Source organism: Crotalus tigris, unplaced genomic scaffold, assembly GCF_016545835.1.
Source record: "Crotalus tigris isolate CLP2741 ecotype Arizona unplaced genomic scaffold, ASM1654583v1 scf7180000017791.1120302, whole genome shotgun sequence".
Taxonomy (NCBI): domain Eukaryota; kingdom Metazoa; phylum Chordata; class Lepidosauria; order Squamata; family Viperidae; genus Crotalus; species Crotalus tigris.
In genome coordinates, this window is record NW_024096638.1 from 524131 (window position 1) to 539927 (window position 15797).

The 15797-nt window shown below is 52.7% G+C and overlaps 1 protein-coding gene across 1 annotated transcript; it reads left to right on the forward strand.

Moving 5' to 3' along the window:
- The first annotated feature begins 8988 nt into the window (after nt 1-8988).
- Nucleotides 8989-15427, forward strand: DNTTIP1 (deoxynucleotidyltransferase terminal interacting protein 1). Its single transcript, XM_039342401.1, has 13 exons — nt 8989-9161; nt 9257-9327; nt 9634-9730; nt 10411-10509; nt 11826-11894; nt 12063-12119; nt 12207-12268; nt 12580-12625; nt 12841-12899; nt 13000-13060; nt 14589-14660; nt 14826-14881; nt 15034-15427. The coding sequence occupies exons 1-13, from the start codon at nt 9042-9044 to the stop codon at nt 15194-15196; spliced, it is 1032 nt and encodes a 343-aa protein (XP_039198335.1). The 5' UTR covers nt 8989-9041; the 3' UTR covers nt 15197-15427.
- The last annotated feature ends 370 nt before the right edge of the window (nt 15428-15797 follow it).

A 15797-nucleotide genomic window follows, 5' to 3' on the forward strand; every position in this document is an offset into this window, starting at 1 on the left:
TTTAGAATATGTTGTAAAACGTTTCCTGTGGCCAAGTGAATAACAGAATAGCAGAGTTGGGAGGGACCCTGGAGGTCTTCTAGACCAACCCCCTGCTCAAGAAGGAAACCCTACACCATTTCAGACACATGATTGCGCAATCTCTTCTTTAAAATTTCCAATGATGAAGCACCAACAATTTCTGAAGGCAAATTGTTTCACTGATTAATTGTTCTCCCTGTCAATAATTTTCCACTTAGTTCTAGGTTGCTTCTCTCCGTGATGAGTTTCCATCCGTTGCTTCTTGTCCTGCAGGTGCTTTGGAGAATAGCTTGACTCCCTCTTCTTTGGGGCAGCCCCTGAGATATTGGAACACTGCTGTCATGTCCCCCCTCATCCTTCTCTTCGTTAAACTAGACATACCCAATTCCAGCAACTGTTCTTTGTATGTTTTAGCCTCCGGTCCCCTGATCATCTTTGTTGCTCTTCTCTGCGCTCTTTCTAGAGCAGCGGTTCTCAACCTGTGGGTCGGGACCCTTTCGGGGGTCGCATGACCCTTTCATAGGGGTCGCCTAAGACCATTGGAAAACACATATTTCCGATGGTCTTAGGAACCGAGACACTGCTCCGCATCCGTCTCCGCACGGCCTTCTCCGCCATTTGCAGAGAGAGAGAGAGAGAGAGAGAGGCACTTTCGCTTCCCTTCTCTCTCTCTCTCTCAGGTGGACTTACCTCCTGCAGGGCTCCTGATTGCCCCTGCGCCCGGGTGCCCCATCCCCTGGGAAAAGCGCGGCCAGGGCCTCGTGGCCTTGGAGCCACCCCGGGAAGCCCCCGGGATCCCTGCTGGGAGTGGCCCGCTGGAGGCTCCGCTGAGCGGGCCAGCCCTTCCGCAAGCTGCGGCCCAAGGCAGACAAGCCCCTGCAATCCCCAGACAGCCCGACCATTGGCCCCTCTGGCCAGGAAGGCATGCCAAAGTCCAGGCGGCTGGGAAGGAAAAGGAGATGCAGCAAAGGTAGAAGAGGAGAGCTGCCTCCTGGGGCCCGGCGCTGGCAGCGGCTTCCTTGCCCTCCTCTTCCTCCTCCCCTTCTTCCTCCTACTGCCCCCAAGGCGGCTCGGGCAGGCACCGGGAGGAAGAGCTATGCCTGGGGGGGAGCAGCCAGGCTGGCAGAGGGGCTGGCGGGCTGCGCGGCACAGCCCCACCGCGGCTCCATCGATGGACGGAGGACGAGGCCAGGCAGCGCAGAGTCCCGGCAGGGGCGGCAGCCGGGCCAGGGGCAGTGGGGACCCCCAACGATGCTGCCATAAGAGAGAGAGAGAAAGAGAGGAAAGAGAGAAACAGAGGAAAAGAGAAAAGAAAGAAAGAGAAAGGGAGGAAACAGAGAAAGGGAGAGAAAGAGAGAGAGGAAAAAGAAAGAGAAAAAGAGGAAAGAGTGAAAGAGAGAGAAGAAAGAGAGAAACGGGAGAGGAAAGAGAAAAAGAGGAAAGAGGGAAAGAAAAAGGAAAGAGGAAGAGAGAGAAGAGAGAGAGGAAAGAGAAAGAAAGAGAGAAAGAAGAAAGAGAGGAAAGAGAGAGAAAGAAGGAGGAAAGAGAGAAAGAGGAAAGAGAGAGAAGAGAGAGAGGAAAGAAAGAGAGAAAGAGAGAAAGAGGGAGAGGAATGGCACTTCTCCAACCAGGCTGGGCGGAGCCGGAGGAGCGGCCTTCCTGCCCCCCCCCCCCGGCCAACTGGATGGGGGAGTTGGGGGTCACCACAACATGAGGAACTGTATTAAAGGGTCGCGGCATTAGGAAGGTTGGGAACCACTGTTCTAGAGTCTCAACATCTTTTCTATATCATGGCGACCAAAACTGCATGCAATATTCCTAGTGTGTCCTTACAAGGGCATTACAGAGTGCTAATATTCAACTGTGTGTTCATTTCACTATGGGCTGCTTTCAAGGCAGAAACGTCTGACTCACTGCCTGAATTATTAAGAATTTTCCAGTGACGGCGCCCCATGAGACAGCCCTGAGGGACCTGGTAAGGAAACGATGATCCAATGGGTCATGGGGTTTAGTTCTGATTTAAAGAGGAAGTCCATGGATGTTCCTTGGGAATGACTGTGGTACCTCCTGCCTTTTAACCACTTCTGCAATTTTGCAAAAGTTGCTCACCGAGAGAGAGCCCAGGGCTGCGAAGGTTTTGCAGAATGCGACCGTGTCTTGTACGTAGATGTTTGGGAAGCCTCATGCCTGAGCTTCATCAATGGGCCAACAGAGTGGAACCTGTCTTTTGGATGCAAGCTACCTTTACCCACAAGGCCCCAAACCTTCCTGGCGCTTCTGCCATGCACATCTTCCTCCATCTAGGGCAGGGGTAGGCAACCTTGGCTCTTTTATGACTCGTGGACTTCAATTCCCAGAATTCCTGAGCAGCATGGGGGAACTATGGCCCCCTCATGACTGGTGGACTTCAACTCCCAGTATTCCTGAGCCAGCATGGGGGAACTATGGCCCCTTCATGACTTGTGGACTTCAACTCCCAGAATTCCTGAGGCAGTATGGGGGAACTTTGGCCCCTTCATGGCTTGTGGACTTCAACTCCCAGAATTCCTGAGCCAGCATGGGGGAACTATGGCCCCTTTATGACTCGTGGACTTCAACTCCCAGAATTCCTGAGCCAGCCTGGCTCAGCTTGCAAACCTCTCCCTTTCCCCTCAGCATGGCTGGCTCAGGAATTCTGGGAGTTGAAGTCCACCAGTCATAAAAGAGCTAAGGTGGCCTACCCCTGATCTATGGTCACATATAAATATTCCTAGACTCACAGCACTTTATTTAGTGACCATTCAAAGCTACAACAGCATTTTAAAAAGTGACTTATGACCGTTTTTCACACTATTGCAGCATCCCCAGGGTCACGTGATCAAAATTCAGCCACTTGGCAACTGACTCGTATTTATGACAGTCTCAGTGTCCCGGGGTCACGTGACCCCCTTTTGCAACCGTCTGACAAGCAAAGTCAATGGGGAAGCCAGATTCACTTAACATCCATATTACTAACTTAATAACTGCAGTGATTCCCTTAATGACTGTGGCAAGAAAGGTTGTAAAATGGGGCAAAACTCATTTAACAACTGTTTGGGGCTCAATTGTGGTCTTAAGTCGAGGGCCCCCTGAATTATCCCAGCGGATTCGGCAGGGGAATCGGGCGAGAGCCAACGTCTTTTCCGCCAAGAAGAATCAGAAGCTGCTTCTGTTTGGTCTGCCGTATAATCGATTCCACTTCGGTTCCTAATTCTTTTACATTTCTCTTCTTTTCTTCTTCTTGTGCCATATCCATTATCGGACCCTGGCGATCACGTTGGTGATCCTGTTTTCATCAGCAGCCGCACAAAAAAGGGCTGCTGAGTTTTGTCCATTTTGTCCATTTCTCTTGCTTCATGAAAAAATGAGAAGGAAGGTTATTCAGGGGAAAAGAGAATAAGTGTTCCACACATCACACATCGCTAGCTGTTTTGGGGACATCCCGGGGTTCCTTGTGATGACTTTTCTGTTTTCATTTTTGTAAGCCAACCAGAGTCCCTGATGTGATCTGGTGGCGGCAATTAGTCCTGGCATTTCAAGGTCAAAAAAGGCCTGGAGGTAAAACCGTGCATACGTAAAAATTCACATTTTTCCCTTTCAGCATAAGCAATGTTATTCAAAGCAGAGAAAGGAGCGGAAACATTGTATACCGCAAGCAACCAAGAGCTCTAGGAATAGGCAGCTTGCATAAATTTGTAATAAATACACAGTAAAAATAGTAAGAGGAAGAAATTAAGAGCGTGGGATAAGAAAATATAATTATTATGTAATACCCACGCCGTTTTCTCTCCTTCTCACACAAGAGATAGAGGGAAGGATGAGAAAAAATGGTTGGAAGCTGACCAAAGGAGAAGCAACCTGGAATTAAGGAGAAACTTCCTCACAATGAGGACAATCAACCAGTGGAACAGACGTTGCCTCCAGAAATCGTGGGTGCTCCGTCACTGGAAGTTTTTAAAAAGAGACTGGACAGTCACCTGTCTGAGATGGTATAGTTCCCATTCCATTCCATATTCTATTCTATTCTATTCAGACTCTAGGTCAGCGGTTCTCAACCTGTGGGTGGGGACCCCATTTGGGGTCGAACGACCATTTCACGGGGGTCGCCAAACAATGCAGTCCCATTTTTTCCCCCTTTTCCTTAGCTGTGCTACTCCCTTTTATTCTATTGGCTTTTGAAAGCCAATAGAATAGACTCTCTTGAATAGAGTCTAATTCTATTGGCTTTCCAAAGCCAATAGGAATCGTCCAGGCTGTCTCTGCCCTGCTGAGCCCGCCAAAAGTCCCCTTCTGCAAACGGTGCTGCACCAGTTGAGTAGTCCTCAACTTACGACCGGTTGAGTAGTCCTCGACTTACGACCGGTTGGGGGTCGCGGCATTAAAAAGGTTGAGAAGCACTGCTCTAGGTAGATTACAAGATAGAAAATCCACCATATGCAATTCCAGATATCCCTCCCCCCCCCCACAAACCCCACATCAATAAGAGCAGGGCTGATCTACTCACCTGATGTAAATGCCTGAGAAAACAGCCAGATCTTCAATGCCTTGCAAAGTAATAACACGTTTGGGGGTCATCCAAGTCTCCGGGGGGGTGGTGCTTACAGGATATGGGTTAGGGTGCCCAAGGGAGGAGGGGCAGGTGTCTGGAGTCTGGCAAGCTGCTTTCCGAAGCAGCGACCACCGAGGGTCACTTGCACCTCCAGAACAGAGAGTTGACCTCTTGGTGGGAGTGTGCCACATTTCAATGAGACAAGATGAATGCATGAATCAATCAATCAATCAATCTCTGCAACCTTAAGGATTAAGGCAGAGAAACACAGAGCCAAACAGGAGATTTTTTTTTCCCCTTGCCAGCCTGGAGTGCCATTCACGCTGGGTGGGAGGCAGCTGGATCAGCGCCACAAGAGACAGCATCCCAACTGATGCCTACCTATTGCGGTGCTCAATCATCTCCAGGGGCTGAGAGATACTTGACATCACCACCCTAGCCCTTACCTCTCCTTTTCAGTATTTTTTGCCAACTCGCTTAGCTATTTACATTCAAACCTGCCATTCTTCTCTCTCAGCTTCCTATCCATTAAGCCCACTAAATTCTCAAGACTGCCAGACACAATTGCTTCAACACAGAGTGTCTTGCACTGAGCCCTGGATGGCACCCAGATGTAAGTGCCAGGAAGACTCCCACGTAGTCTTTCAGGCCAGCTTGACCCTCTCCATATTTAGAACATAAGAATAATAGAACTGGAAGGGACCTTGGAGGTCTTCTAGCCCAACCCCCTGCTCAAGGCAGGAGACCCTATCCCATTTCAGACAAAGGGTTGTTCAATCTTTTCTTAAAAGCCTCCAGTGATGGGGCACCCACAACTTCTGGAGGGAAGCCATTCCACCAAGGGATTGTTCTCACTGTCGGGAAGTTTCCCCTTCTTTCTAGGCTGGATCTCTCTTAATGATCTTCTACCTATTTATTATTTCTTGACCTTCATTTCATCATTCCAGTTCGTCTTTGTGGTCAGCCTCTAGCATTTTCTATTTGGATCCCTTGCCATCCTAAAGTCATCTCCCTAAGGTCCAGGGAAAGATCCTGTATGTCAGCACGGCCTTAGTTAGGAGGGAGGCTTTGTAGAAATTCTTTTGTCCTCTTTTATTATAGATTTGTATGGCCGCCCATCTTACAGCCTGAGGGGCTGACAGCAACAAACGTTGTTTTTATTAGATTTAATCAAAGCTGACACACGCAGCTGAACACAATGTGCCAGTTCCAATCCTTTCTCCAGAATCCAGGGATGACCTTGGGCGGATCCTCCCAAAGGCAGATTTATTGTGCAAGCCTCTTGATGCAATGAAGAATGATTGGAAGTCAGAGAACAAGGTCTGCTGGTCATATCCCTTTACCTCTCTCTCTCTCTCTCTCTCTCTCTCTCTCTCTCTCTCTCTCTCTCTCTGTCACACACACACACACAGACACAGACACAGTTGGAGGAAAAGATGAAACCACTGCCTAGAATCTGTTGACCTCCTGGAGGCACTCGGCATCCATCCTTTCCATTCTAGCTCTCCAAATCACTACTCATTCATCCAGAAATGCCCATATGCCCATATGCCAGCCTGCCCTCCAGGTCTGCAACCCTGCCTTTTCCCTGACCCTTTTCAATTCCAGTTCACACCCAGTCATGGAAGCATCCTTATGAAAGCTTTGACAAAACAAAGAGACATTCAGCTAATATAACCTGGCCTTCGTCAACATTCAGCTAATATAACCTGGCTTCGTCAACAGATCAGAGATGGGGCCGATCAAGTGGGGAATCCGATTGTATTGTTCCTGCCGTGGGAGGGAGACAGAAGAGTTTTTAATGGCTTTGTTTTGTGATAGACTTTTATAATTTTTCTAAATGTTGTATGCTCACCTATGTGTGAGTTCAGCAGCTATATAAATTTGTCTATGGAGATTCTCAATCGCGTGCACAACATAGGAGAACAAACCCATCAGGACAAGATTCAGCAGTTCATCTGCCTTTGAAAGACTTCCAAAGACAGCAAAGTCCACATTCTGGCCAGAGAGGACTGCTGGCTTGAAAGAGGGGTCAAGGAGAGCATCTAGGTTAAAACTGAACAGCCCTCTCTCAACAGAGGGGAAGGAATAGGATACCATCTATCTCCAGGCTACAACACAGTTCTTCCAGCAGTGTTGAAGGCTCCACACCCATTTGCACCACTCAGGTGATCCTGAAAAGAAAGGTAAACCTCCAGGTGACCTCAATAACTCTCTGAAAGAAGGCAAACGACCAGCTGTCTACAAGGAGTATAAATCCTTCCATTCCCCACCATCCAGTCAGAGCTGAAGAAGCTTCTTGGATGAGAAGTGAAACATCTTCAAAGAAAAACAAGAAAGTCCAGTTTTGAATAGAGCTGGAGGGAACCTTGGAGGTCTTCTAGTCCAGCCCCCTGCTCAAGCAGGAGAACCTATACCATCTCAGACAACTGGCTGTCCAGTTTCTTCTTAAAAACCTCCAGTGATGGAGCGCCCACGATTTCTGGAGGCAAGCTGTTCCACTGGTTAATTGTCTTCACTGTCAGGAAGTTTCTCCTTAATTCCAGGTTGCTTCTCTCTTTGGTCAGTTTCCAACCACTGTTTCTTGTCTTGCCCTCTGGTGCTTTGGTGAATTATGTGACCCCCTCTTTTTTTGTGGCAGCCCCTCAAATACTGGAAAAAGCACCTTTGGGACTATATAAATGTGTTTAAAAAAACAAACAAAAACAAAATGTCTTTTTATGACTTCTAAGGTAAGGCCAGGGCATGATGTCACGTCTCTCTTGCACCAGATATGGCAATTCTTTAAAAAAGGGAAGAATCCCACAGGTCAGCAGGCTGAACATTGGTAAGCCCAACTGGCTGCCCTCCGAGACTGCCAGAAAGCAAAAACCCTCATTTGCCCCCCTCCCATAGTCTCTGGTCCCACAAGTGGTGACCACAAGTAGTCCTCGACTTACGACCTTTCATTTAGTGACCGTTCAAAGTTACAATGGCACAGAAAAAAGTGACTTATGACCGTTTTTCACCTAGTGGTGGGATTCGAATAGGTGAACAACCAGTTCTCTGTGTGGATGCCACTTCCGGAAGTCCATTCTGGGCCTGGGCAACAAAAAATTAGCTACCGGTTCTGCTGAAGTGGTGCAAACCGGCTGAATCCCACCACTGAGGAGGAGGAGGAGGAGGAGGAATGGTGGGATTCAAATAGGTGAACAGCCAGTTCTCTGTGTGGATGCCGCTTCCGGAAGTCCATTCTGGGCCTGGACAACCAAAAATTAGCTACCGGTTCTGCTAAAGTGGTGCGAATCGGCTGAATCCCACCCCTGCTCACGACCCTTGCAATATCCCCAGGGTCACGTGATTTCCCCCTTTGCAACTTTTCTGGCAAGCAAAGTCAATAGGATGCTAGATTCACTTAACAACCACAGCGATTCCTTTTACAACAGTGGCAAGAAAGGTCGTAAAGTGGGGCCAACTTCACTTAACTACCATCTTCCTTAGCAAAGGAAATTTTGGGCTGGGTTGTGATTGTAAGACGAGGACTACTGAGGGAAGTTAGCCCAGAGAAAGAAATATTAAAAAGGGCAGAAAAATATATTTTTCCTCAAAAGGACTTTTTAAAACCAAACCTGGCCCCAAATCTATCTCTCTGGCCCAAGCAAGCGCTAGCCCCATACAAATGCAGATGTAAAAACCATCAGAAAGTTGCCAGAGCAATCAAGAAAAGAGAAGATCTGCATACCCCACCCAAACTCTAGGTGTCATTAGCCCCATCACCTGGGAAGCAGGATATGATAATAGAATTAAACCACAGATATCAAGGCCTAGACAAACACTCAGAAACAGCCTCAAGGTTCATGCCACAGGAACAGGAAACTATTCCAAACAAAAGGCTGGAGGGGATATAAAAACCTACTACACCATGTGCTCAGCCCCTTCTCTCCTCTGCACTTTCCCGAAGAACCATCTTTCTGCAATAAACTGTAACCTTCTTCCCAAAGCAGTCGCCATGTTTGCTTATTTATTCCCGGCTTGGATGAACCAGGATGAAGACTTTACTTCTAACACTACCTACATTTGTACCTGTGGAAGAGTCCCACAACTGCCCTGCCAGGTCCAGGAGCCCCCCTTGAGAGCCAGGACTGAACCCCCCCACGGAGGTCAAAGGAGCCCCTTGCCCTCCTTCCTTGGGGCAGTCCGGGAGGAGGGGGCGTCTCCTTCATTGGGCTGGGGCTCGATAGGGGAAACCTATGGGGGAGCCCAACGTCAAGCGGGGGTCTGGCAGGCCCCGCCCGCTTCCTCGAGGGGGGGCCTCCCTGGACGGGAGAGAGAGAGAGAGAGAGAGAGAGAGAGAGAGAGAGAGAGAGAGCTAAGCCGTTGCCGGGCAACGCGCGCCGCGTCCGGGTTGGGGGGCCGTCGCGCGGCGGTGACGTCAGGGAGGCGCGCCCGCGGGGCCCGGGAGGCTCGGCGGAGCATGGGGGCCGCCCGGGAGGTCGAGCCGCCGCCGGCGCAGGACGAGGAGCCGGACGACGAGGAAGAAGAGGAGGCGGCGGCAGCCGGGGCGGGCGATGGGGAGCCGGCGGCGGGGGCGGCGGTGAGGGCGGGGCCTGCGGGCGGGGGGGGGAAGCGAGAGGGCGTGGCCGGCGGGCGCCTCTGACCCTCCCTCTTTCTCCCCCCCCCCCACCGCAGAGTCCCTGGAACATCATGATCAAGCACCGGCTGGTGCAGCGGCGGGGGCGGCGCTCCCAGATGATGACCAGGTATTTCCCCCCCCCGGGACCTCCCCCTCCCCAGGACCTCATCCCCCCGGGACCTCCCCCTCCCGTGATCTCCCCCTCCCCAGGTTTCACCCCCCCCCGGGACCTCCCCCTCCCCAGGGCTTCACTCCCGGGACCTCCCCCTCCCCAAGACTTCACCCCTCCCCCGGACCTCCCCCTCCCCAGGGCATCCCTTCCCTGAGTTCCCCATATCTGGGGGTGATGGGAGGATCGCTTCCGGGAAGGGTGCTGGGGTGGGGGGGGGTCGCGATTGGGGAGAAGGACGCCAACCCTCTCCCCCCCCCGCAGCTTCACCGATCCCGTGGTCTCCATGGACCTGCTGCGTGCCGTCCTGCAGCCCAGCATCAACGAGGAGATCCAGGCCGTCTTCGGCAAGTACATGAAGGTAGGGGGCTGCGAGGGGGGAGGGAGAGGGAGCACCTGCATGGCCCTCCCCAGCTGCCCCAGCCCCCCCTATGGCAGCAGGCCCCCCTACCTCCCCATGCCTGGCCCAGGCAGCGAGGGAGGGGTCCCAGTGGGAGCCAGGATCGCCCTGCTGGACATCCTGGAGGGGCAGCGGGGCTGGGGCTGGTCGCCAGTCTGCCAGGGCTGCGTCTCATAAGGCCGGCCACGAGGTAAGGTCATAAATCAATACAGGAAGTCCTCGACTTACAGCCATTTGCTTAGTGACCGAGGTGAAAACAGCACTGGAAAAAGTGACTGTTTTTCACACTTACAACTGTCACAGCAGCATCCCCAGGGTCACATGAACAAAATTTGGATGCTTGGCAACTGACTCATATTTATGAGGATCGCTGTGTCCCGGGGGGGTCACGTGATCCCCTTTTGCGACTTTCCGACAAGCAAAATCAATGGTGAAGCTAGATTTAACAACTGCTGTGATTCACTTAACAACTGGGCAGGAAAGGGCGTAAATGAGGCAAACTCACAGAACTGTCTCGCTTAGCGACAGAAATATTGGGCTCCATTGTGGTCGTAAGTCGAGGACTGCCTGCAAATGCCACCCGTTCTGTCCTCGGTGTCGCGAAGCCTTCCGACCCTGAGGGGGGCCTCCCTTCTCTCCAGTTTTTCCAAAAGGCGGCAGGGAACGTGCGCGAGAACGTGGGCGAGGACGTGGACACGGAGCAGCTCATCCAGGAGACGTGTCGCAGCTGCCTGGAGCAGGTATGGGGGGCTGCGGCTGCATCACTGCTAAGAAAGCGCTGCTTTTGAGCACAGGATGGTGGGCAGCCCCCCCCCCGGGCGAAGGGAAGGCCCTGCTTTCTCTTCCGTTCTCTCTGTCTTGTTTGGGCAAAGGCCGGTGGGAGCCCTAGCAAGCTGCGGATCGAGGGTGACCATTGAGTGTAATCGTCGGTTGCAATATAATATAATACAAAAATGGTGGCTGGAATTGGGCATGCCTAGTTTAATGAAACGAAAGACCAGGGGTGACAGGATAGCAGCCTTCCAGTATCTCAGGGGCTGCTCCAAAGAAGAGGGAGTCAAGCTATTCCCCAAAGCGCCTGAAGGCAGGACAAGAAGCAACGGGATGGAAACTAATCAGGGAGAGAAGCAACCTAGAACTAAGGAGAAATTTCCTGACAGTCAGGACAGTTAAGCAGAGGAACAGCTTGCCACCAGAAGTTGTGGGTGCTCCAACACCGGAGGTTTTTAAGAAAAGATTGGACAGCCATTTGTCTGGAATGGTATAGAGTCGCCTGCTTGAATAGAGGGTTAGACTAGGAGACCTCTAAGGTCCCTTCCAACTCCTAGTACAGGGGTAGGCCACCTTGGCTCGTTTATGACTGGTGGACTTCAACTCCCAGAATTCCTAAGCCAGCCATGCTGAGGGAAAAGGGAGAGGTTTCAAGCTGAGCCAGGCTGGCTGAGGAATTCTGGGAGTTGAAGTCCACGAGTCATGAAGGGGGCCATAGTTCCCCCATGCTGGCTGAGGAATTCTGGGAGTTGAAGTCCACGAGTCATGAAGAGGCCATAGTTCCCCCATGCTGGCTGAGGAATTCTGGGAGTTGAAGTCCACGAGTCATGAAGGGGGCCATAGTTCCCCCATGCTGGCTGAGGAATTCTGGGAGTTGAAGTCCACCAGTCATAAAAGAGCCAAGGTTGCCTCCCCCTGTTCTAGTATGTAAAAGTGAAAAGTTGAGGTTGCAGGTTATTACCTTATTCTATTGTGCCAAAAGGAGCTGGAGATCACTGCTCTGCTTTTTCTTTTCCCCTTTACCATAACATTTTCCTCCCCTATATTGCCATTATTCACATTTTTCTTTGTATTTCTGCATTTTATATTTTGATAAACTAATAAAACGTGAGTATTGAGATAGGGTGACCATCGAAAGCGCATCCCTCAGCTGCTCAAATTAACGGAAGTCGGCGCTCAGTATGCCTTCACAGGCCATTGGCCCATCTGGAGCCGCCAGCGTCAGGGGTTCAGGGACGCTGACCGGCTCTCTGGGGCCGGCCTGACCACCCTCCTCTCCCTGCAGGCCAAGCTTCTGTTCTGCGACGGTAAGAGGCCGATAGCCAGAGTTCCCCACGAACTGCCGGCCATCAAGGTAAGGGCCAAAAGCCAGGCTGGGGGGGGGGGCGTCTGGCTAAGGCGCTGAGGGCCCCTTCGCCTCTCTGCTGGGAGAAGCCCCTGGCCATCTCTGTATGGAGCCCACCCACTTGGGGCAGGGAGCAGGTCTCGCTCTGCAGCTGCCACTTTCTGTCTCTCTGTGCAGCGGGCGAAGCCCTTGGAAGACGAAATGAGCCAACAGGGGAGCCCCATCCCAAAAAAGGTAGGCCATTGGGGAGCCCCCGGCAGAAGGCGGCTGGCGCTGTCTTCGGGCGGCCAGGAAACATTGATGAGGTCTTCTCCTTGGCAGAGAAAGGGGAGACCGCCAGGACAGAGCCAGCCCGGTGACCGAGGTGCCTCAGGTGTCAGCGTGTGAGTAGAGTTTCCGGACAAGGATTTTTTTTCGGGGGGGAGGGCAATCTGTACTGGCCTGCATTTGCCCTCTTCTCCCCGTGAAGCCTTGGGACCCCCCTCTGGCCAAAACCTCCCATTATAAGAGGAGGAGTAAACCAGGAAGCGGGAGGGGGGGTGTCCTTTTATAAGGAGGGATTCGAACCTGGCACACAACCGGTTAGGGTATGGAGGGGGGGCAGCAAAAAAGGTTCTCCCCCGGAAGGACAAACGCACGGCATTTGGCCGTCACAGCTTCAGCAGCCCCCCAAGCCCCCCTCTCTGCTTTCCAGGGGGAAGAGCAAGTCTTCTGAGCCAGTGCAGAGGGACGGTCCGAAGGTACGCCGGGCACACGGGCCCCCCTTGAGTTTGCAAAGCCACCCAGGGGGGAGAGAGCAGTGGGCGGGAGAGCAGCCTCTCCGAGGCAGAGCCGAGGGGCTGGGCCTGGGCCCCACCCATCCGCAGGCCATTGACCGGGGAGCCCCCAGAGAAGTCATGGGGCCTCTGGTCAGTTCCTGCTATGGATTGATGTCCACTCGCCTCTGGCCTTGCAGTGGGACCCCCTGCGCCTCACGGAGACCACGAGCTTCGTCCTTGGGTCAAGAGCGAACAAGTAAGGGGGAGCCGGTGACACAGTTGTCCTTCTTCAAAGGGGGTGGGTGGGGGTCGCCCCTTGACCATTGCAGACTTTAACCATTTCCAATCTGATTCAGGGCCCTCGGGATGGGGGGCACCAGAGGCAGACTCTACATCAAGCACCCCCACTTGTTTAAGGTCAGTACGGTTTCTTTCCTGGGGGGTGGGGGGGATCTTCCTGCCTCCTCACCTGGCCACTGGGAATCCGAGTGGGTGGGGCATTTCTTAATTAGCCCGCACACCCCAGGGAGGACCCTGCCCAGTGCTTTCAGCAAGAATGCCCTCGGGCCCAGGGCAGAGGAGAAAGAAGCTGGCATCTGATCACAGATAGTCGGACTTACGACCGATGGACACGGTTTGGAAGCTCTGAGGACCCCCACCCCCCATTATGGTAGCTTTTTGGGCACTTGGCAGGCAGCCAGCATTTAAAGCGGTTGCAGTATTCCCATGCCCACACGACTGCCATTTTTGGTGGGGTTTTGCCAGAAATCAGCGTTTGAATTCCAGTTTCCAGCAAAAAATGCTCATTGAATACAGATGGTCCTGACCTACGACCACAATTGAGCCCAAAATTTCTGATGCTAAGCGAGACAGTTGTTAAGTGAGTTTTGCCCTGTTTTAAAAGCTTTCCTGCCACTATTAAGGGAACCACTGCAGTTAGAAACACAGTTGTTAAGTGAATCTGGCTTCCCCATTGACAGGGAAGGTCGCAAAAGGGATCGCGTGAGCCCGGCAGACTGCAGCCATTGTAAATGCGAACTAGTTGCCAAGTGGGTGAATTTTGAACAGGGGTGCTGTGACGGTCACAAGTGTGAAAAACAGTCCTAAGTCCCTTTTTTCAGTGCTGCTGTAACTTTGACCGGTCACTAAATGAACTGTTGTAAATGGAGGACTGCACAGCTGTGTTCACTTAACTGCCGCAAAAGTTGTAAAATCAGGTGGGGTCACATGGCGACCTACTTAATGACCGTCACCACTTAGGACAGGGGTAGGCAACCTAGGCTCTTTTATGACTGGTGGACTTCAACTCCCAGAATTCCCGAGCCAGCCAAGCTGAGGGGAAAGGGAGAGGTTTCCAAGCTGAGCCAGGCTGGCTCAGGAATTCTGGGAGTTGAAGTCCACGAGTCATGAGGGGGCCATAGTTCCCTCATGCTGGCTCAGGAATTCTGGGAGTTGAAGTCCACCCGTCATAAAAGAGCCAAGGTTGCCTACCCCTGACTTAGGACCATAATTCTGGGCTCTTTTGTGGATGTGGCTTGTGTCTACTCTGGCGCAGAGGCAGGATGACGTTTGGCTTAATCCTGTTTCCGGTTTTGCACCGTGGGCTCCTGCGTGGCCCCCTGCCCCGGCTTGCAGGAAGCCACCTGCTTGGCTCAACCAGGCCAAGGGCCACGTTTCCTTCTCCACTGGGGGAGGCCCCTCGTTGCTGGGGTCTCCATCCTTGGCCACTTGTGGACTTCAACTCCCAGAATTCCCTGGCCAGCCATAAAGTCCACAGGTCTTAAGAGTTTGGAGATCCCTGCTGTATAGCCCGTGGCATTGCCTCTGGAGTCCCCCCTCCCACTGCCCCCCAAATCCTGAAGGACATCAAAGCTCAGGGCAGCGGCTGCTTCCTCACTTCTGCTTCTCTCTCCCCCCCCCCCCACTTTCTCTCTTTCTCTCCCAGTACGCAGCAGACCCACAAGACAAGCACTGGCTGGCTCAGGAGCAGTACATGAGGGCCACCGGAGGGAAGATGGTCAGTAGGGGGCAGGGGCAGAAGCAGCAGGCAGGGGGGGGAGTAAGTGGATCTTTCTCCCTGGCCTGGGGTGTCTGGTCAAAGGAGGGGCTTCTGTCCAGCGCTTCTCCTGCAGGCAGGAGGGGCTGGCCTCCCCTGATGCCCTCGCGGTCTCTCCCTGCACAGGCCTACCTGCTGCTGGAGGAGGACATCCAGGACCTGGCTGCCAGCGATGAGTACAGGTGAGGCTCAGGGAGGCAGGTGAGCTGAGTCCATTCCGAGGAGGCCGGAGCAGGGCAAAGGGTGTCCCCCCCCCCGTCCCTTTAAAACGCTGTTAGTCTTGACCTCCTCTTCCTCTTTTTCCCACTCCTCCTCCTCCTCTTCCTCCCCCCAGGGCTTCTCAGGACCTGAAGCTGGACGAGCTGAAGCCCTTCACCATCCCTTCCTGGATGATTGTGAAGATGCAGAGATATATGAAGACCCTCCGCAGTGACGGGGAGCAGCAGTTGCCGCAGCAACAGCCCCTCTCCCTGCCAGAGGAAATGCGGGAGACTTAAGGCCCGGCCCAGCCAGGGTCTCTTGCCCCTCGTCTGCCACCGGGGACAGGGCTGCAGGGATGCTCCTGGGAAGCCCAGGAATGGGGGGGGCAGCCTCCCCTCAGCCTTTTCCCTGCACAGGATCCCTCCAGGCGCTTCCCTCCTTTCCCGATTTTGTATTTGGAATCTTGTATTTGCTTTGTTGGAGGATTCAGAACGGGTGAAAAAATAAAGGCTTCTGATTGAACCTTCCTTGCTACTTGAAGGGTACTTGAGGAGCAGGCAAGGGGTGAAGAGCAAAGGGACTCCCTGGCTGGCACACAGAGGGGCACCGTGACCCCTCAGCCCCATCCAGAGGGCTTTGGTGGAAAAGCTCTCCACAAAATTCATTTAGTGCACGAGTTAAAAGGTTGCGTCCTAAATGTTGCACCCTTCCTTACCAGCAAAGGCCTGCCAATAGCCGGGCTTATTTCACCAAGCTTTCACGTGTGTTGTTTTTGCTTAGCTTACAGGTCAGCAACCCATGATTCTGGAGCAGCATGTGGCTCTTTGAGCCTTTTCCTGCGGCTCCCAGCTTCCTCCGCCATTTGGAGATAGAGAGAGACACTTTCGCTTTCCTTTT